This window comes from Gavialis gangeticus, unplaced genomic scaffold, assembly GCF_001723915.1.
Source record: "Gavialis gangeticus isolate Ggan-Ray unplaced genomic scaffold, GavGan_comp1, whole genome shotgun sequence".
Lineage (NCBI taxonomy): Eukaryota > Metazoa > Chordata > Crocodylia > Gavialidae > Gavialis > Gavialis gangeticus.
Genome location: NW_017729032.1, coordinates 181,481,997 through 181,503,489, shown reverse-complemented (window position 1 = coordinate 181,503,489; position 21,493 = coordinate 181,481,997). Strand labels below are relative to the sequence as shown.

Sequence of the window (21,493 nt, the reverse complement as noted above, 5' to 3'; positions counted from 1 at the left end):
GGGAGAGGGGTGGAGATGGTGGGGTGCAGAGGTGGCAGGGAGTGTGGGGCAGACAGCAGCTGCAGCTGTGGCCCCGATCCTGGGAAGGCGCTAAAGCTGAGGCTACAGCAGCTGCCTGCCCCCACACTGCCCTCATACTCGATTCAAAGACGAGGGACCCCACCCCCATGTTAAATGGAGGAAGACATGTCATCTTAGAATTGAGTAACCACAGTACATATATAAAAAGAAATACTGGGAGTTTTGTCAATGGCTTCACCTGGAATAGATTTCACGCACACTTTTGTAGCAAGTCAGCTACTGTGTTAGGAATGAGATTTGTGTTATGATTTATGTCTGTTTTATTTTGGAAGACTGACATCTTCTGATATCTAGAGGAGAAACAGTTAGGTATAAAATTAGGTACAAAATCAGGGTGACTGCTTTGCATTGTTATTAGTAAAAGTTTTGTAAGACGCATACTATTCATGTGCAAGTTGTTGTACAAAAGCACACACTATTTATACTTGAACTAAAATATGAAGTTTTGTCTACTGTCAATGTAAATAACATAGCTTTAATATGGCCAGTAGTAATTTATATAAAAATACAAACTTTTTAAAAAAGCTGTAAAATACCTGAAGAATATACAACCTCTGAAGGGGTCATGAAAACAAATATATTAACCATGTTAAAAACCGGAAAAGCCTTGGAATGTACTTATCTTTATGTATAGGGAGTACTCTCATAGAAACAAATGAGACTGCTCACAGGGTGAAAAATTAAACCCATACATAAGTCTTTGCAGGAGTAGGACTGTGCATAGCAATTCTTGATTCATTTGAACATATGGTACGATCAGTGAGAATACATTGTTTGTATACATCATGGCTGTTCAACTGGTGGCCTTTTCAACTATACTGAAAAGACAGTCACTGGAGGTTGCATGAGTGACAGCTCTTAAGGGACAAATGGAAAGGGCCTGTGAAACCGTCATTTGCTGTACCCTCTCCTGCATCTGTTATAATATTCTGTGCATTTAACCACATACCATTTTTGCCTCCACAGGATCTCTGCTTCATTCCAGGCACAGGATAGATGGTTCTCAGGAAATGAGGCAGCTATTCAATATTTCTTCTTTTTACGTAAACTATTTTGGCACTTGCTTGCACTGCCCAACATATACAACCTTGCCTTAGTGATAATTTTCTCTTGGCTTTTTCTGTGGTGCTTATCACTATAATGTCTGACTGCTCCAGAAATACAAACAAATGCTGTTCCTAAGCCCTCATGAAAGTAAGCAGACTACTATTCTCCCAATTTTACAGACTGAGAAAGGTCAAGGGAATTATCCAAGGCTATCCAACAGAACAGCCACAATGAGAACCCAGGGCCTCCTAACTCTCACGCCTGTGCTTTTCTTGCATAGCACCTTCCTTCCAGAGGTGCTGAGAATCCATAGCTCCAATTGATTCCATTTGCAGATGACAGTGCCCAGCAGGTGTCTGGGTATGCAACTGAGGAACATACAAATAGTGGCCACATGCCAAATTTACAGTTGATCTACCTAACATGAACATTTGCAAAGGAAGAATGGTCCACAAGATCATTCTTTTCTCTTCATGCAAATACTGCTGAACTTATTATTTTTCCAACTTCTAGAACAAATGGGGCACTGGAACTACAGACAACAGCTTGATACTGTGCATTAAAAGATGCTCCCGAGTAGGATACAGCATAACCATATTTGCATGGTTCTGAGAGGCAGTTTATCGGGCTTGAGTGCAGTCTTTTGTGAACGGGACTATACTACTTCTGATCAAAGAGGTACAGGCTACATCCCTGCCCAAAAGCAGTATGGCTATGTTCCCATGGTATCAGACAGCATGATGCTGTATCCTCTCAGCAGATGCAGCAGAAAGCCAGATGGCATTAATCCAGCACAAACATTTCATATTCACGATTAAAAGTTCTTTTTCACCAAGGGGCGTGGGTCTGAAATTTAGGACTGTCCCAGGAAATCCTGGACTTCTGGCCATTTTATTTTATTACATGTTGACAAAAACATTGCAAAACATGGCAGAGAGAGGAAGATTTTCAGCAGCTTTAAGTCTGCCAAATGGGAATAGAATCTCCTGGCAACATCAAAAGGCACTTTTCTTACTCCTAGGTTTTCCCCCTAGGAAACATCAAAGTGATGCTGTAAACAACAGAACTTCTCAAAATATTATCATAAGAATAGTTTAAAACTGAATGTATGAGTTTAGGTAAACACGGACACTAAGAAGAAAGCAGTTTTTCCTACCTTCATAAGGTCAAGCAAAACACTACTTAAAATTCCTAAGTATCTTCTTTCCAAAGATTGTGGATGGTTGACTGCAGGGAACTGTAAAAACAGTAAGATATAGCTTAAATCTACTGCTTATATAAATAACCAGACTACAACAACACTTTCAGCAAAACACGATACATGCAAGATAAAGGAAGGTCATCTCAATGTTGCTTGCTTTATTAAAACAACTGACATCAAAAGATAGTAGGTAGCAGCAAGAAAGGAAAGAAAGATGAATACCATGTGGAGTAGTGTGTGAGGGGGAGGGTATGGATGCGTAAAAAAACAGAATACATCAGTAGAAACAGCTTTCTGTTGTTCTACCATATGCAGATTTGTTCATTCTCTCAAGGATTGTTGGTGACAACGTAGCTCACCAGATGTTTTTCCAATGATAAATAATCTAGTTAGATACACAAATGAATGCTTTTGGCATTCTGATTGGCAGAATGTGGGAGGTTTAAATGGACTCATAATGGAAAAATACAAGAAGGTTAAAAAAAAAAACGGATGATGTTCCCAAATGGATTAAAATTAGCCTCAAATGAATCTTATTTTGATCGTGGACAGCACTGAGTTAACTTTCAAGGATTAACAGATGACTCAAATTGGGGTGGGGAGGAGAGGGCAAATCATCTAGAAAGCCTGAAATAGAACCACAAAATACCTTTCCAAGTACTAAGACTACTAGGAAATATCAGAAAGCATCTTTTGGCCACTTATGCTGGCAGCTGGTTGTAGAATACATTATTATGTGGGGAATTAGACTCAATAGTGTTTTCTTACTCTATTTTCAACCGTGAAGTTCTTTCCAAAGCCATCCAATGGCACTATGTAAAACCAGTTCTCACTGTCCAAAAAATTACAGAGGAGACACAGGGACACTTTGAAGATGAACAGATCACCATATTTGAGGTCAGGAAAGAATTTTACCCAGATTGGTATGGACTGTGGGGATTCTGTCTGCCTCTGTAGCTGGGGGTCTGGCCCTCTTCCTGGTATCACTTGAAAGTATATTAACAACTTCTTTTGCAGCGGGACATCGGCTGCCATGGTCCCCCTGCTTTACCTGTGACAGGTTAGAGTGTTACGCCCGGTGTTGCATCAGGGTCACCCATGTTGTTTTTCTAAGATGTTAGACAATGAATTTGTACAGCATGGTTTGGATAGGGAGGATCCTGCCTCAAATAGGGGGTTGGACTGTGTAACCTATGGGGATCCTTTCCAGCCTTAATTCTCTATGACTATGATTTTAAGAAGTCTATTCTATTCAGCTTTGCATACTGTTTATCACTGGCATATGGAGTGGGAGGTTTTCTGTGGCAGCTCAGAGAGTCCTTCCTGAAATAACTGAATCTTCAAAAAAAAAAAATCTTCAAAAAAATAGACATAATAATAATGATTAAAAAGCAAGCCTCAGCAATATTAGGCATTGAATTTGACGTGAAAAGGAGTAAAAAACCCATAATTTATCAGGAGAGGTATATACTTCATGAAAGTTATAGTATTATGGATAAGAGGTTTTCTTTGTACTAAAGCGACAAAAAAGGCAGTAAACATTGCTTGGCTTTCCAAGGCAGCAAACAGCAAAGTTATGGAAATTTTCTGGAGTGAAGTAGGTCAGATGTGGCAGGTTCAGTCTCTTTCTAGAAGTAAATAAACTACATCTGGTCTGGTCAACTACCAGAGCTCACATCACATCCACATTCAAAGTTTAACCAGGATTGACTGATTCCTTCCTTTCTTCCTTCCACTTTGGATGCCTCAGACTGGGTTCACTTGGAGCTGCGTGGGGTAATCCTGAGTGTAAGACTCCCCAGCTTCCTCTCTCTTGTCTAAAGGTTTCTTGTTTTTATCTACCTCAGTTTCTGATTTTTTTCTTGCATTTTTTTCCCTTTTTCTCTGTCCCCTCTCCCTTCTACTTCCTGTTTCTCCACCTGTGAGTTGCGTTTGTCTACTTCACAGCTTCTCTCTTACTGTTTCTCTTTCTTTTCTGTGTCTGCCGTGAGGAGTTATCTTAGTTTATCTTTTGTTTTTTGAGGGATACTTATTATCCCCTCTTCTCTTTTTCTTGTTAGTTTTTTTTTTTCCTAACTCCCTCACGCTCCTTCCTTTTTTACCCATCCCTTCTCCCCTCTGGGCACTTACCCCCCTCCCTCCCTTTTTGCTTTCCAAGGCTGCATTCCCAAACACTTATCTTTGTAGTTTATATATACTTTTTTTTTTATTCCCTTAGTTTTAACTTTTGGGATTAACCCTGTCCTAGCAGGACTGGCCGCTCCTACACCCAGTGGCTTGCATGGAGATGCCTCTCGAGACCTCCCCCTTAACCATGGCTTGAGGGTTCATACCCCTCCCCATGTCAGAGCAGAGGTCTGCACAGGTGCTCTAGTTGATCTCCTGGGATGGCGTAACGTACGTTATGTGGCTCGTATTAACACAGTCCCAGTGATTTACCTGAGCGCTCCCACCCTGGTCAACAGGGTGTGCGCAGAGGGCCTGGACATTGCAGGCATACACTATGTTGTCACACCTCTAGACACACAGGCAATAAAGGTGGTGATTTCCAACGTGCCCCCACACCTGTCCGAACAGGAGCTGGCCAAGTGTCTCGAGCCCCATGGGGTTCCTACGAGTCCCTTTCACCAACTGAAGACAGTAAGCAAGGATTTGAAATTGAAGCATGTCCTGTCCTTTTGAAGACAGGTCTTCATGCTCTTCAGGGAGGGCCCCCAGTCTCTTGCTTGCTCCCTGAACCTCAAGCTCAATGGGCAGAGGTTTGTGGTTTATTTTTCCTTGGGGAGACCACGTGTTTCCAGTGTGGTAGCTCTTCCCACCTAGTGGCGCCAGTGCCCTCAGTGTGCAAGCTGCTGTCTGCCCTGGAGACTACGGACCTCATCAACATCTGGCGAGCTCTGAATCCTGATGTGTGCCACTACACCTGAGCCAGGGTGAATGCTGGTGGTCTCACCATGGCCCGCCTTGACCACCTTTGCATCACCAAACACCATCTGTCACTCCTGCACAGTGGCCACATCATTCCCTCAGGCTTGTCAGATCATGGCCTGGCCTGCTGCGAACTGAACCTGTGTGCAGGTGCCTTATTGGTGCTTCAGAGTCAGCCTGTTCCAACACTCCTACTTCCAGGATTGCTTCACCCACTTTTGGCGGGGCTGCGAGGCCGCAAGACTGAGCTACTCCTCCTGGAAGCTACAGTGGGATGTGGGCAAGGCAGATCCAGGCTTTTTGCCAGCAGTACACCCACCTGGCCACAAATTAACTGTGCTGCCATATCCAGGAGCTGGAGGAAGATGTGGCAGAGCTCGAGGCCACCCTGTTGGCTGCCAGCAATGATGAGGTGCTGTGCAAGAGCCTCCGGTTCTGCAGGAAATGCCTGCGCAGCTTGGCAAAGAGTGTGGCTCGCATCCAAGCCACCGGTACATTTGTGTCCCACTTTGACCCAGCCACCTTGATGGCCTGCCCTTCTGCTCTGGGGGCATTGAGGAGAGCCTCTTTCACACCTGTCTCAACTGTCCCTGCCTGCGGCTGCTCTTTGTCACGCTCGAGCTGGCTCTGCGGGCACTGGACAGAAGCCTCTCAGAGAACACCTACGTGTGCTCCTACCTGTACTGGGTGGCTGAGCAGGGCACCATCTGCTTGGCCAACTTTCTTCTGGGTTAGGCCAAGATGGCTGTCCTCAAATGCTGCCTGGACTGGCCCAGATGATGCACTGCGGCTTTGCAGCCTCCTGGTGTAGGCATACCTCTCACTGGAGTTTGAGCATGCTGTGCTCCAACAGGTGGTGCCCACCTTTAAGGCATGCTGGGCCCTTGAGGGGGCACTGTGCCACATGGAGGACATTCGTCTTCAATACATGCTCTGATGTTATGACCAGTTGGAGCGACCGGGAAGGCTCAGTGGCAGACTGACTCCAAGCTTGTGCTGCGCCCTGGGCCCTCACCAGGCTGCTTTTTTTTTCTTTGTGGGTAGTTGAAGGTTTTGTTACATGTACTATTGCATACAGCAGGATAGGAATCTTCTGTTTATAGAGGGCTTTGGTCTGTACGACCATGTGGCCGGGTGTCCCAACTGCATAACGGCATGTTAGGCATGATGTGTAATACTGCAAAGGTATCTGTCACAGTGTGATCTTAGGAATGTAATGGCCTGGTGCTTTTGGTTTGATGGTGATTTGTCTGTCTTTGATTTGCATATTGGACCTGGACCCCAGAGAAGCCGGCCTTCCTCCTTCCTTCCTATTTTCTTTTTACAAGGAATAGCATTTTGTTTGTAAAATTGTGTGTAAAAGTTACTCTTTCAAATAGGTAATGTTAATATGGGGTTTTATTACGCAGGCAGGAATTTCCAGGGGTAGTTTACTTTGTTTCAGATCTTCTAGGTACTAAAAGTAAATATTATTTTGTAACCAATGACATGGCGGTGTTGGCTGTAGCTGTGTTGGTCTAAGGACATAGGCAGAAAAGCTCCTTTGGGTACATGTGATGTCTTTTATTAGATCAACTAAACAGTTGGAAAAAATGTTCTTTGCAAGTTTTTGGGTTCATCAGGCAGAGCGAGAGTCTACAGTAGAGTCTATTGTAGACTCTCCCTCTGCCTGAAGAAGGGTGTTTGTATCTGAAAGCTTGCAAAGAACAGTTTTCTTACTATTTAGTTGGTATAATAAAAGAGATCACATGTACCCAAAGAACCTTTTCTAACCAATGACACATTCACTTTTGTTTCACTGATTGTTAATGACAAATGCTTGAATAGCTAATGGATGTTTGGAAGAGGTAGGGAAAATGCAAAGGAAAGGGAGTTGTCAATCTGTTAAAACCAGTAAAGCTACAGCAGGAAGTCTCCTGTAAATTAAGTTGATGCCAAGGGAGATGGAGTGTTTATTCACAATCTCATTCTCATTTAAATATGAGAGTTTACATAATGACTACTAATAATAGAGGCCACCCTAGTGAGAGTGGCGTGTTACACAGAAAAAGTTTTTTTCCTACAGATATCGAGATATTCATATTCAGCATGTCTAAACACTTGAGAATCCTAGCAACTCTTTAATTAGATGTGAAAGTGAGAAGCAGTAAAATTAAATAACATTTTTCCCAACATTTTAAGATATTTTCAAATTTCTAGAAGAGTATTCATTAGAAAATAAGACCAATAATCACAAATTCTGATGGCATGAAATAAACCCTACAATATCAGTAAGGCAAAGTAAAAAATGTATAGACAAGTAAGGTTTAGACCCTTGATTTTTACATTGAGATGTTGGCCAAGCTAAGCCAATTCACAATGACCTAGAAAAATTGCCAAGAGCAGTTTTCTAGGTCATAAAAAGAAGGCAGCATCTTAGGCAGCACAGTCCAGGCAACAAATACAAAACATCCATCCGCATCATTCAGATGTGCAATTTGAGGTTCCCTAGGATCAGTAAGATTTGCAATCCACTGAATTTGTTTATATATTTTTACTCAAAAAAACCCCACGGGGTAGAAAACTGTTTTTCTCTTTTAAACAAAAGAAAGAAGCAGTAAGTTCAATCAATATTTTATTGTTGGGCACCAATAAGACAATGGTGCACAACCCGTAGTCCATAGGCCAGATTCTGTCCCCCAAAGTGACTGAATTTGGCCTGCAAGATGGGGCAAGCAGCTGGCACATCCCCTTCTCTCCCCTGCTGATGCCCTCTGTAGCCGTCACTACTCTTTCCTTTCCTATGTGGCAGGCAGCCACCATCCTCCCCTCTCTTTTCCTTCCCTCCTTCCCAACCAGAGGGGAGTGGTGGCCAGGGGTGCGGCCTGGTTGTAAGTGCCGAGGATTAGACCAGGAATTTAAGAAGGAGCTCAGTGGGCACAGGCATCAAACTCATGGTGACGTTGAAGGAATTGAGATCCAGTTCTCAAAGGCTATTCTGAAAATCTAGGTAACATCACTATGCATAATTTATGCAAAATTATGAAACTGAGATAAATAATTATTTTTAAATTATTGAGTGTAGACCATCAAACTCCTATTAGCTGTACACTATACAGATAACATCCAAAAACTGTATAACGGACCCAATTTCAACATGGGTGGTTCTCTAAGTACAGGTTACACAGGGTAAATTTTCAATTACATGCGTATGATGGCAAGACAGACAGAAGACACCTCTCACCTCCAAAACTGTTGTTGATGAAAACCCGTAACTAATGATTGATTGCTGCTGCAAGGCAGAGGTAGTGGTTATGCCACCCACTTCTTGCTCTGCAAGCACAGCAGTTGCCCAGTACATGGGAGATCATGAAAGGATTTAAACCCCAATTTCCCACATCAAAAGACAGTGTCCTAACCCAAAGGCTAAAGATACTGTCTTCACCCTAGGGAAGCCCACATGAACCCTTCTGTTGAAGCTAACTTATTAGGCAGACAAAAGAGAAAAACTTATGGGGCCTTAAGGAAACCAAAGTAAAGGAGGGCTGATTCTCTGGCCCAGGACAGTGAACTCTACCCTGGCAAGGAGGGAAAAGAGTCCTTGCTTCCAAGGTTGTTGGTGCATTTTCCATTACACAGTCTTTATGCTCTAGCTGATGTCATTTTGAAGTAATTTTTCAAAGGACATATCCTTCAATATCTTTCCAATATCCTTCATAAATTACATTATTATGTGAACTTGGTGGGAAGATGAAAGAACGTTAGTTTCAACATGTTCACCATATCCTCAGGTCTGAACACAGTTTATCTTTCATTCTTTTCTTCCTTTCATCTTACAGTAGTTTACCGGTGCTCAGAAATAAATTAATATGGAGTCTGCTATATGGATCATGACTAGAACTTAGGTGAAACTTGGCAACAGTACATTAAATTGGGACTTTCAAGAGCTTTTAATATTTCCTGTAAGGGTGTTTCTTCTACTGTCAATATTCTATATGGGAAACAGATCTCCGGGGGCCATAATTTTGTCAAAATTTTGTCAGCATTTTAATTATAAACCAAACCCCACACAGATTCTGCTATTCAAGACCTTGCTTACAGATCAACTTAGGTGAAGCACATCCCATCTTTAGAGGGCATAACTTGCAGATATCTCTTCCAGCAGGAATGGTTGGGAGGGGGACGGGGGGTGTAAAGCTCTCTCAGAGCTGGCACAGAGTTCAGAATTTCAAATTAGGGTTCACGCACATTTTACCACTTGCAAGATAAGGTTTATACAGCCCCACACAAACTTGTTTTCTATAAATACATGCCCCTATCAGTAGTCTTGTGCCTTTTATGTTTTAGGATATCCGTCCACATTTTATGGTGGGCTTGTTCCTGTTCTTCCCTGATCTTAAAGACGTGATAGCAATCCCCATCTTTGAGCAGTAAGGTAGAGGTCATTCAGTGCTCTCTATGACCTATGAGAGGAAAAAATCTTTGTATGTATGTGTGTGCATGAGAGGAGAGGGAGAGGCAGACGGAGAGAATGACCATGTGGTATAGGAGCATATAATTTGACTTCCTAACCTCTTACAAGAGGTTACAGAAGAGATGCTAAATATATTAAGGTAAGGTGGCAATTCCTGTAGCCTAGAAATGGGTGGATAAATTTTGTCAGAAAATGTCATTTGTTTTGGTTTATACCCACATGAATGGACCACACAACGTCTGACTTGATAATAAGATGTACATTCTTTGTGTATCTATTAAACAGTATCTTCCAAATATGAACCCTCAAGAGGCATACGTTGTAGCCATGTTGGTCTAAGGACACAGGCAGACAAGGTTCTTTGAGTAAATCTGATATCTTTTATTAGACCAACTCAAATAGTTGGAAAAATTCTTCTTTGCAAGTTTTCAGGTACAAATATCCTTAGTCAGGCTAAGGAAGCAAACTTCTTATGGCCCAAAATATACCGAATGGATCCAGATCATACCATGACAAGAAATGCAAAACCTGACAACACATCTCCACCACCTCCACAATTACTACACTCCACAACAGAACCATCACCATTCCTGGAAACTACAGCTGTACCTCCAGAAATGGTATACATCTCATCCAGTGCACCAAACATCCTGGTGGAAAAATATGTAGGAGACACAAAACAACAACTGCACACCAGAATGAATGCATACCAGGAATCCATCAAAGACAGGAATACCCAATTACCTGCGGGGGCACATTTCTCATAAGTAAACCACTCTCTAATCTCTCAGTTCTAATACTCAAAGGGAATTTACAAAACACAGTTCACAGACAATCCTGTGAGCTTCACGTTATCAAACGACTGGATATAAAAAATCATGGACTAAATATAAACACTGGATTTATGACACATTATAACCTGCCTGACATCCGACTCCCCAAGGTACCTCTCTAATATTTACCAGCTATATTAATTCCCTTCTGCCCCGGTACCTACTGACTCTTCAATTGACATCTTCACTGAGTAGTTTTCTTGCCTGAATTGCATACCAGCCTCTGGCTTCTTTACTATTCCTTCTATCCAGGAACAGCACATGCCAACTGCAGATGCTTCCTCAGCCTAATAAATCCTGTCCGCCTGAACCCTCAAGATACACTCAGGAGAACTTCACTTTCTTGAAACAGCTTGGTAGTGTAGGATAAAATTAATTCTATATGCAACTGTTCCAGTCCATTTAAAAGGAAGGTGAAACATTTGAAAAATCATGCATTATCCATATGGTTAGAGTGAGACGTGAGCCATCTCTTATATAGGAGAGCTGAACCTGCTCTTTCTTGTGTAATTTTTCAATGGATAATTTAATATCATAATTTCAATTTAGGTTGGATAGATGTAACTGAGGTGAAGGAAATGCTCAAAGGATAGTCATTTATTCTGTGGAAAATTTTTGTTTAGCTATGCAATGCTTTAGACTAGAAATCACAGAAACATATGGTTTGAAGAGACCTCAAAGGTTATTGTGCTCTCCAGTGACAGTACCAAGTGTCTACCCCTGACAGATGTTTGTCTAATTTGTTCTTAAAAGCTAATGTCAGGAATTCAATGAATTCTATTAATAAATCTGTTCCAGTCCTTAAATATCATTATGTTAGAAATTCTAACTGAAATCTCTTGTGACAATTTAAGCCAACCATTGCTGGTCCTCCCCCTGATGAACATAAAGAAAAATTAATTGCCTCAATTTTACAAAAACCTCTGATGTATGTGAAGGCTTCACATACAAAAAACCTCTAATGTATGTGATGCCTCCTTCTCCCACCTTCCCCCCCAGATTTTCTCTTTTCTAAGCTAAAACCCACAGGAACACAGGACTGGAAGCAGCCTCTCTCAGAAGCTGTGTTAGCCTCTTGCATTAACAGGCACTCATTAATCAAAGGGATTCCCAAAACTGCCACTTCAAGTCCTCACCTACAATATAATGAACAAACTCTGAACCTCGCAAACTCCCCATAAAATGTCAGAGGTAGAAGCAGGGGCAATGAGGGCACTCCTAATACCTTGCCAATGCAAAAACAGTGAAGTAGTTTGGTAAAATGTGCTCAGCAGATCCTTAGAAAAGACCGTGCCCGAAGCAATGGGAGCATGCCCTTCCCTTCCTCCTACACACATACACAACTCATACCAATTGGAGCTAGTGGAAAAACTCCTTCTTGGTTACTAATTTTGTGACTGGTGCAACCCTGGGCATAAGAGCTAGACACTCTAGTCAGGAGTCTCTGCGTTTTTTAGTACTAGCAGTAGCATCAGCACATGCCAGTCAGAAAAAACAAAAACAAGCTTAAAAAACAGCTGTACCTATGGTCAGTGCCTCAGAAGATGGCAAAATTGACCACAAGAAACCAGCAGCATTCATGTGGGGAAAAAAAATTCTTTCTGAACCTGCCTGGCAACTTGCATAAGCCCTGAGGCTTGGGATGTCCTTCAACTTTTCCTAATACATCATGTTTTCTTGTTGCCATTCTCTGGACTCTCTTTTACTTATACATCTTTATAAAAGTCTAAAACTCAACATGGAACTCCAGCTGAGGCCTCACAAATGCCTCTTCTCCAACAGCATTGCTCTGCTGACTCACTCTTGTTTTGTGATCCATTTCAACTACCAAACACTTTTTCTGCAGTACTGCTGCTTTACCAGCTTTTCCCCATTACATATTTGAGCATTTGATCTTTTCCTTTTAAAACTATGGACATTTTTAGTGAATTTTAACTTTGGCCATTTCTCCAATTTAACAAGTTCAGAAATTTATCACTGGATTATTCTGAGTAGTAGCAATTGACCAAATGGCAGCAGCTGTCAGGAGAACCAAAACTAAGTGGCAAGGAAGGCACAGATAACATTTCTGGCAATGACACAACAATTATCAGATGTAATACTCTTTCCTGATCCTGCCATAAACATTTAGTGTCTCAGATGGAGAAAATATAAGCTCCAGTCTAAGAAATGCTTAGAAAGGCCATTTTAACTCACCAAAATGCTTTCATGTGAAAGCAAAGTTGTGAAAAATATTAAATTTATAAAGCAAACAATGTATTTACAGTCTAAATCTGTCCTTTATCTTTTTAGACAGGCAAACTTACATTAAATTAGGCAACACAAAGAATCTCAGGAAAAAGGATCTAGCATATATATTTTCTGAAGGACAATGGATTAAATATCACTTCAGCAGAAGAAATTGAAAAAAATAACAAAAGGCTTTAGGCCTATATCCCTTACCCGAAGCCCATGAAAACGGGGATTGCTGTAGAAAAGCTTCATCTGCTCTGATGGAAGTGGTCCTAGCACCTTCTGTATTGTAAAGAGCTGGTCGATTTCACTTTCTCCAGGAAATAATGGCTGCCCATCACTAAGCTCCCCAAGAATGCAGCCTACAGACCACATATCCACAGCCTTTCCATAAGGGGCTCTGTAAAGCAAACACAGTATATTCTCACTGACAAACATATATTCTTGACAACCTGATTATCTGAATTAATTAAAAAAACATTCCTCTGTATTAACTATGCTTGCTGATAGTAGGAAAAAAATATGTGAACCTAGAGAAGAATCTTCAGGCATCTAGGCTTCCTGTTAGTTTTACTTCCGTATTGCAAGTTAAAACAGCATGACCATGCAGGTTAAAAAAGCATAATAATGCTTCCAAAGGGAAGAAATAGATAATATACTAATATTTAAGACCATATTAAATGCCAATTTCCCCCATTTTTAGCCAAACTACAGAGCATTGATGAATATATTATTACTGAATTACATTTTTCCCCCTTTGTTTCACTTAACAATTCAGTCAGAATGGTGAATCATAGATGACAGAAATAATCAGACATCAAATTTCACCCTCTCTTTGCATTCAACATTTACATAGTGGAATTTTAAGAGTAGTGGATCTCAAGTGAAGTCATAGATTCATAGATTGTAAGGGGCTGGAAGGGACCTTGCAAATCATCGGGTCCAGCCCCCCGACTCTAGGAAAGAAGACAACCCCAACGAGGTGACTGTTTAGACTCCTCTTGAAAACCTCCAGGGTAGGTGACTGCACCACTCCAATAAGTATTTACAAGTAGAAAAACATACAGAGAAAAAACCTAGGGGTTTCACAATATACACCTTTCACAATATGCAGTGCTCCCCTACTGGAGGTTGCATCCAGAAATACCCATATGTCTGATGTGTACACTCCAGTGAACACAAAAATGGACAACCAGGTTGCTGCTTTGCAAGTCTCTTCAGAAGACAGGAAGTTTTCAGCTCTGAAAGTAGAAGATGGACTTGTTTGATGGCTTTTGGTCTTCCTGCTAAGGTTCTGCTCTTGTGTATTGTTTTTATTCCAATACATGAAGGAACTGATGCTTTATTTTTTAATTTTTAAACAGCTGGTGGGACAGACCAAGGCATCTCATTAACTGGATATTAAAATTTTACTGGGTGGATTTTAATGGCTTTGTGAACATTGAACATGTGCCAGAAGCTCTCTTTTGGACAGCTAGATTTGGAACAGAATGATAAGAGGATTCCTTTCTGAGATCTGAGTGGATATAAGTGCTGAATCGAGGAGAACTGCTTTGCTCAGCTCTCTTCCTTTACAGAGCTGGAATCTATCAGCTCACAATCTGGTTTGAAGGTAATGTTAAACTTGCCTGGCTTGACTTTCTCTGAATTGAAGTCACTAAGGCTATATCTATAAGAGCCTTAAAGTACAAGCCCAGGAGCATCACCAAGTGATAAGCTCTGCCCACTCACACCTGCTCTATGCTCATGCTCTCCAGGTGGCACGCGCCCAGGACCAGGAAGATGTGCACCTGAGCTGCCTACCCTGCCTAGTTTATGAGCTTGAACATATTCAGTGTAGGGTGGTTGCAGCTTAACTCTCATTAACATTCTTAGACATAACCTAACAGTTGAGGGCCCTCACATATTCTGTCCTAAATCTGGTTACTTTTTTCCTTTTTTTATATTGATGTTTATCCTTAACTTGGGAGAACATGAGTTCTTTCACATGGCAGAGCAAAGCTGCTTTCTTCCTCCAAGTTGCTCTGTATCAGTTACTGATACAGATCCACACCTCTCTTGTAGTTTGTGTGGAGAGGGATATACTCCCAGAAACAGCTCGGTTCCAAGAATCTGCACTTGTTAGGCTGGGCTGAGCATGCCTTATTTCACCTGGGAAGAATAAGGGAAGAGAGGCCAAAAAGAAATCAGGCTTAGGAACAGATCCATTGAAAAGTCTGCTTCAAGGGTAGGAAGCAGCTAGAAAAGCTGAAAAAGGAAGACAAAAGTGCACAGACTTCTTGCTTACCTGAACACTGCCATGAGCACTGCTGTGCTTTCAAAGACTGGGAGCAGAAACACCAAAGTGAAAAGAAGAATGTTGTCAGTGGCCCTAGAACAGCAAGGCGGATCATACTTAAGCTCCTGAAGGGCAGTTCTGCGATGCCTTGTCTCTGGTACCGGAAATGTGATTTGTGGAACTACTGAAGCTACTTGGGGCACTGTTTCATCTTGCTGAGCTGGCACAGGGAACCTGCTGCAGGCGTTGTTTAATGTCACTTGTTCTGCAGTACTATGTAGACTGAGAACAGGGTGAGGGCCAAGGGAGAGCTAGCATGAGTGCTTCTGTTCCCTGCTATAATCTTCACCTTACCAAGAGTTCAGGCTTCAAATCCAAGAACCTGCTGCTACTTGCACCTCTAGGGACAGGTTGGGGGGTGGGACACGATGGCAGACATGGTATCTGTACCTGGGAGCTGAAACTTCCAGGGCAGAGCAATTACTGGGAACAGAACTGCACAACTCCTTGCCCAGCAAGAGCACAGGACAAATAAGCAAAACAGGCAACTTTTCCCCTATTATTCCTCTTTTTTTAAAGTTAATCTTGCTTGAAAATAAAGGAACAAAAGAAAGAAACATTTTGGAGCTAGATTAGTTGAGTAGGATCTCTCTATACTCCGTAGTCAGGAGGCCTGGAAACTGCCTGTTTTTGTATAAGATGGTTTAGATAGGGGTGATCCTGCCTCAGACAGTGGGTTGGACTAGATGACCTCTGGAGGTCCCTCCCAGCCTTGCTTCTCTATATGATTCTATGATTTTTCAGAAGGGCAGGTCAAACCCTTTTCTACTGACTGACAGATCTAGTCCTGTCATCTCAAACTACAGGATAAGTAAAACAAGGTAAGAATGGCGAGCTCGAACAAGAGAAACAATTCCTAGATGATAAATAAATCTGCATGCCTAATTGGAAGCTTTATGCTCCACTGCTGCACAAAACACAAAACTGCTTTCAGACATTTATTTGCTTAGGCTCTCAAGACTGTATGTTGATGTTTTAAAACCTAGTAGTATTTATCAGTATTTTTTAGTTACAAAAGAATACAATGTAGAGCACCAGAAGTTACCTAGACTTTCCAAAGTGAGTAGATTTTGGGTACTTTATGAATAATTGAGCAGATATGTTTTCTTGCCCTCAAGAACTTCTTTATTCAAAGTAAATGAAGAACAAAGACCCCCTCCCCTGCCCCAGGAATGTTCTTATTGTACAGTTTTTAAAAGTTAAAAACAAATTTAATATTTGTAAGGTAACATATTTAATATTTCTGGGAAGAAAATTCATTTGTTTATCAAGATGTAGGAAGGAGAATATCGCTGCAGAGAGATACTGGCTTGAGAATAATGCATCAGCAGTAGCTAAAAGCACTTCAATATCATATACACTAAATATAGATACCTGTATCATAAACTAATCTGCCAAATTTATGACTATAATGTGCATCACTGATTCACTATTGAACATGAAAGGACAGATTATATTAACAGTGAAAAGTACATTAGTGTCAAAAGTTACACTTCATTACGGCATTCCTTTCTGAGTCTCGTAACTCACAAGACTTAAATTAATAAATAAAACTATATCCTATAACTAAGGCCACTGCTGACACTTTTTGTTCTTGAAACACTTAATAAAGTGTGGAACTTTCTTGGCAGCTTGATAATAAACAATTTACTGATAAAGACTACCCATTTTGTTTATTGGGATATTCAACACATTATGAATGAAACAATTTTTAGACCCAAATATTGTTGTGCATCAATGTTACTAACAATGTCAGCACAGCTCTGGAGACTGTGGAATACATTTTAAAAAAAGAATATATTGACAACTTGCTTCAGTTTTAGCATATACAATAAATTCCCACTCTGTACCTTCCCGTTTTAATCAGTGACTCCAAAGAGATAAACTTGTTTCTTAGAGGCAGTGAACACCTGTAAATCTCATTTTGCTTAATAGCCACTGACAAATCATAATTAGATCACACTGAAGTATTTGGCTGGTGTGGAATACAGAAAAAATTTCAGAACCTGGTGATAAAGAAAAGACTGTAACAGAGGCATCAGTGTTTTTTTTCTTTATTATTTTTAGCTGGAGTTCCTACATAACTCACCCCCTTTAATTACTCCACATGAGGTAAGGAAATGCCATTATCCTTCTTTAACAGACGTTTAAAATTAAGTAATTTACACAAGGTCAGACAAATGACTATTACTTGCAAAGTTAGTGTGGCTACTCGTTGTCTTTTGGGAAAGAAGTTGATGACCTTGTTCCCCGAGTTCTTTGTAACCAATGAAAGAAACCTGGCATCAAAACAAGCACCTTGCTTTTCAGCTATCTCAATAGCAGTGTCAAAGAATAATTTGGAATAGAAACTGAATTATATTCTTAACTCAGTGCAGCACGGTCCCATCCAAGGAAGCATGGAAAAGACTGCACCTGCTCCTGTCTACACAACATTCATTTGGCAGCTATAAGAACATTTCAGGTTTCAAGAACAGAGCACCTTTCACAAACAGAAACAGTATTAAAGTATTACTAAAATAAAAACCTGAACTAAGATTTGTACAAAATCCTATCTTATCATAAAGTCAAGTCACCTTGCTAGAAACTGAAGCCAAAATAATTAATGATATAAGTGAGAAAGAGCAGTGGATGATACAAGACTTAGACGTCATGGCTGCTACTTCTAAGGAAGGATACTTACCCCAGCAGGAGTTCAGGTGAGCGGTACCATCGGGTGGCCACATACTCAGTGTAGTTAGCGTTGCTTCCTTCGGAAAGATTTCGAGCAAAACCTGAGAAACAACAGTTCAGAAGATTATGTACCAGTCTCAATCAGAAGCTTTATGTGCTATCATTGATTTTAACATTAAAAGTTAACTTACTTGAAACAAAATCTATTGTTATATGTACTCTAGTTCAAAATGAATGTCTTAAGTGCCAGCTGTAAATGTTGACTGTCCACAAAGGCTTCATCTTGCATATATGAATATGGGTTGGAGAACCTATCAGTCCAACGCACTATCTGTAGCATAACTAGCACAAGCAACTGGGGTTCCAGATCCAGGCACTACCTTGGAGGGGGCACGAGAATGCTATGCTGCTACTGCTACTGGGCTGGGGCCAAAGCAAGCACATGCTTCATGGCTCAGGCTGAAACAGGGCCAGGGGAAGCGTAAGTGATGGTGGAAAGGTGTGGGGGGCAAGGAGGGAAGAGGTTGTGGAGGAGCAGAGTCAACAGGGACACAATTAATCAAGTCCGCTCTGACGTGCTGTAATTACAGTGCTAAGTCTGTAGGTACCTATAGCAATTAGCAGGGGGCAAGTGGCAGGGGTTGGACTGCTTGACACCCCCTACTGCCTGTTCCTCTACTGCTTGCCCCCCATTGCTGTCTTCTCCATTGCATCTGTGGGGGTTGGGATGAATGTAAGACAACTCTCCAATAATTAGATTCTATACGTGGAACATTCTAACAAATTTATAAATTTCCCATGAATAGATTCTAATTATAGCGGGGAGCGTCTTAGGTTCAAGGCTGTCTTGGCTTAAAGTAAATATGGTAGGTATGTAAGTGGCTATGGGCACCTAAGTGCAATCTTTTTCATATACTTGAGTCTCTGAGAGAACTGTTAATGTAAAAGGAAGGCGGGTTCTTTTCCACCTCATTTTGTAACTTAATTTTAAGGGTAAGATAACGGCATCTTATAAAACAAGATGCATTAATGGAACTCCAGGGATTTGAAAGAGGTGGAAAAGAATCCCACTTTGTCACCTATGTCCACTCAGATGACCAAGAGATAGAATAGGAACAGGTTTAAAGGGTACAGGATATCTAGAATATGCAGAAGTAAGAATAATTTGGAATTCTTAAAAATTCTCTCCTGGATGAAAAAGCAACTGAGCACCACAGGGACACAGCAGCTGGAAAAGCTGATAATAATAACCACTCTAGGGCAGGCACTGGCATTGTTTCTGTAAAGTGCCAAGCATGCTGCTACTGCTAAACAAATACATACTAATCAGGGAAGACTGGGTCCAGAGAGATGTCAGCTGTGAGACTCTGGATGCGAAATGTTTGCGCTTCTGGAACAAAGAATCAGGAGCTGATTGAAAATGAACTGGAATAAAATTGAGGGGCATCTTTCCATGATTTTTATAAATGAGAGAGAAACAATAACAATTCTGGAATCCAGAAGAGATGCAGAGCACAGCTTCACTTTTGGATTTAAGTGCTGTTTAAATCTTATGGTTGATTTTCTGCTGCTTCTGGATTCTCAGGCAGCAACAACAGTTGCTAAGGGTGCTTATTCCTTCTACCTGTGCTTGCAAAGATCTTTTATTTAGGATGCAGAGTCCCTTCCCAAACTTAGTCTGCAAAGCCCAAATCTAGGAGCAATGCAAAACACTAAATGCCATAATTTTTCCTCTTAGTAGCAGGTGCACTGAATGGGTGATAAGTTTGTTATCAATATAGGTTTCAATTTTTATTTATGAATGATAAAAATGGTATGTCTATACATTTCAGCACAGTATCCCTAGTTGGATGGGGTTGGTTGAACCTGGTCCACCCCTGTTAAGAGGCATATTCCAGGCCTGAAAGGTTACCAGTGAAGTTATTCCAGTACTGCTTTCAGGCCCACTGAAAATAGAGGGCTCAAGAGCAGGTGCTAGGGATGAGCCTTTAGCAGCCTCACTGGAGAACCTCTAGGCCAAGTGCATCATTGGATTTGATGAATGGGTCCTGAGTGGGTGGGGTATGCTCAGCCCTCTCCTTGCCAGTACCTGGAGTTGAAGTGGCACAGACAAGACTTCACTGTCCCCAAGAATTAAGAACCTAAAGGTGGCCACAGTAATAACAGCATAGGCTGGAATAATTCAAATTTGTTAAAGTTTCTCACCCACCTGGCCAGCTGACCATCACAGGGACATGATATAGCGACTGAAAGCAAGAAGTATCAAGGGATTCAGAGGTACAGTGGTGCTGGGCAATAAACCCATCTGATGGACTAGCCAGTGTCTTGATTTTATCATATTACACAACTGATGACACCTCTCTAACAGACACTGTATCCCAGGTATCAATATAGAAGAATTATTTGGAGTTGTATCAGAGTTTAACTGTTAAAATAATCCTTCCCACCTTTGGTTAGTTGCCATCACTTTTAGCATAGTTAACATTTTGTTGGGAATCTTTTTGAAGCAGGAAACTTGTCTGTACTTGCTCTGTAAATTTTCTTCACCAGTTTAGGACACGGTAAAATAATCTAGCATTCTTTTGGATACTGTAAAAATTAACTTGTGAAATGCATCTTTTTTCCCCTTTAAGGAATGATAAGGGTAGGCTGATGATTGGGCACTTTGTTAAAATGCTATACATACCATTACACCTAGACTGACATACTGGGGGAAAGGGGAGAAAATCAGTTACATGTCAATATGCCTATAAACAATGTGATGTTCAATATTACATATGCATTAAAACACTGTTAGGACAAGTGGCTCTGAAGCAGTGGGGTGGGAACTCTATCAATACAGCTGATGTACCAATCAGAATGCCAAAGAACTTTACATATTACAACAGATGCATCCGATTAATCAGTCTATTCTAAATACTGTTCCTGTCTTACTTTTTATTGGCAGAAACTACACCCACACAACATGTGTTCGGGCAACTGCCACATACAAACTCAATCTTATGCACTGCAATATGTACAAGAGCACAACACCATGAATTTAAAGAGATGTGTGTGAAGCCACTGGGACAGAGAAGCGATGCTTTAGTAGGTCTTCAACAATATTTCTGGGTTACATTAGTTTGTGTTGGAGCATCCTATCACTTAAATATCCCAGGATGTCATTCTCCCGTTGTACTCGGCCTTGGTGAGACCGCAGCTGGTGTACAGCATCCAGTTTTGGGCTCCACAATTAAAAAAGGATGTGGAGAAGCTTGAGAGTGTCCAGTGAAGAGCCACGTGCATGATCAGAGGTCAGGAAAACAGACCTTACGACAACAGGCTGAGAGCCATGGGGCTCTTTAGCCTGCAAAAACACAGGCTCAGGGGTGATCTGATGGCCACCTATAAGTTTATCAGGGGTGACCACCAGTACCTGGGGGAACGTTTGTTCACCAGAGCGCCCCAAGGGATGATGAGGTCAAACAGTCATAAACTACTACAAGACCATTTCAGGCTGGACATAAGAAAGAATTTCTTTACTGTCCGAGCCCCCAAGGTCTGGAACAGCCTGCCATCGGAGGTGGTTCAAGCACCTACACTGAATACCTTCAAGAGCAGATTAGATGCTTATCTTGCTGGGATCCTATGACCCCAGCTGACTTCCTGCCCTATGTTTATGAAATCAGGTTTACAAAATGGTATATAGCTTTAAAGTGTCTCACTTT

General features: G+C 41.3%; 1 protein-coding gene across 4 annotated transcripts in view; it reads right to left on the bottom strand.

The window, feature by feature from the left end:
- Nucleotides 1-21,493, bottom strand: part of CDKL5 (cyclin dependent kinase like 5) — a 174,801-nt gene that overhangs the window by 49,239 nt on the left and 104,069 nt on the right. For all 4 annotated transcript variants that reach the window (XM_019524247.1, XM_019524250.1, XM_019524248.1 and 1 more), the window contains exons 7-9: nucleotides 17,797-17,887; nucleotides 12,986-13,175; nucleotides 2,285-2,365 (exon numbers count right to left, since the gene is read on the bottom strand). In XM_019524247.1, coding sequence (XP_019379792.1) covers nucleotides 2,285-2,365; nucleotides 12,986-13,175; nucleotides 17,797-17,887 — 362 coding nt within the window. The remainder of the gene's footprint in view (nucleotides 1-2,284; nucleotides 2,366-12,985; nucleotides 13,176-17,796; nucleotides 17,888-21,493) is intronic.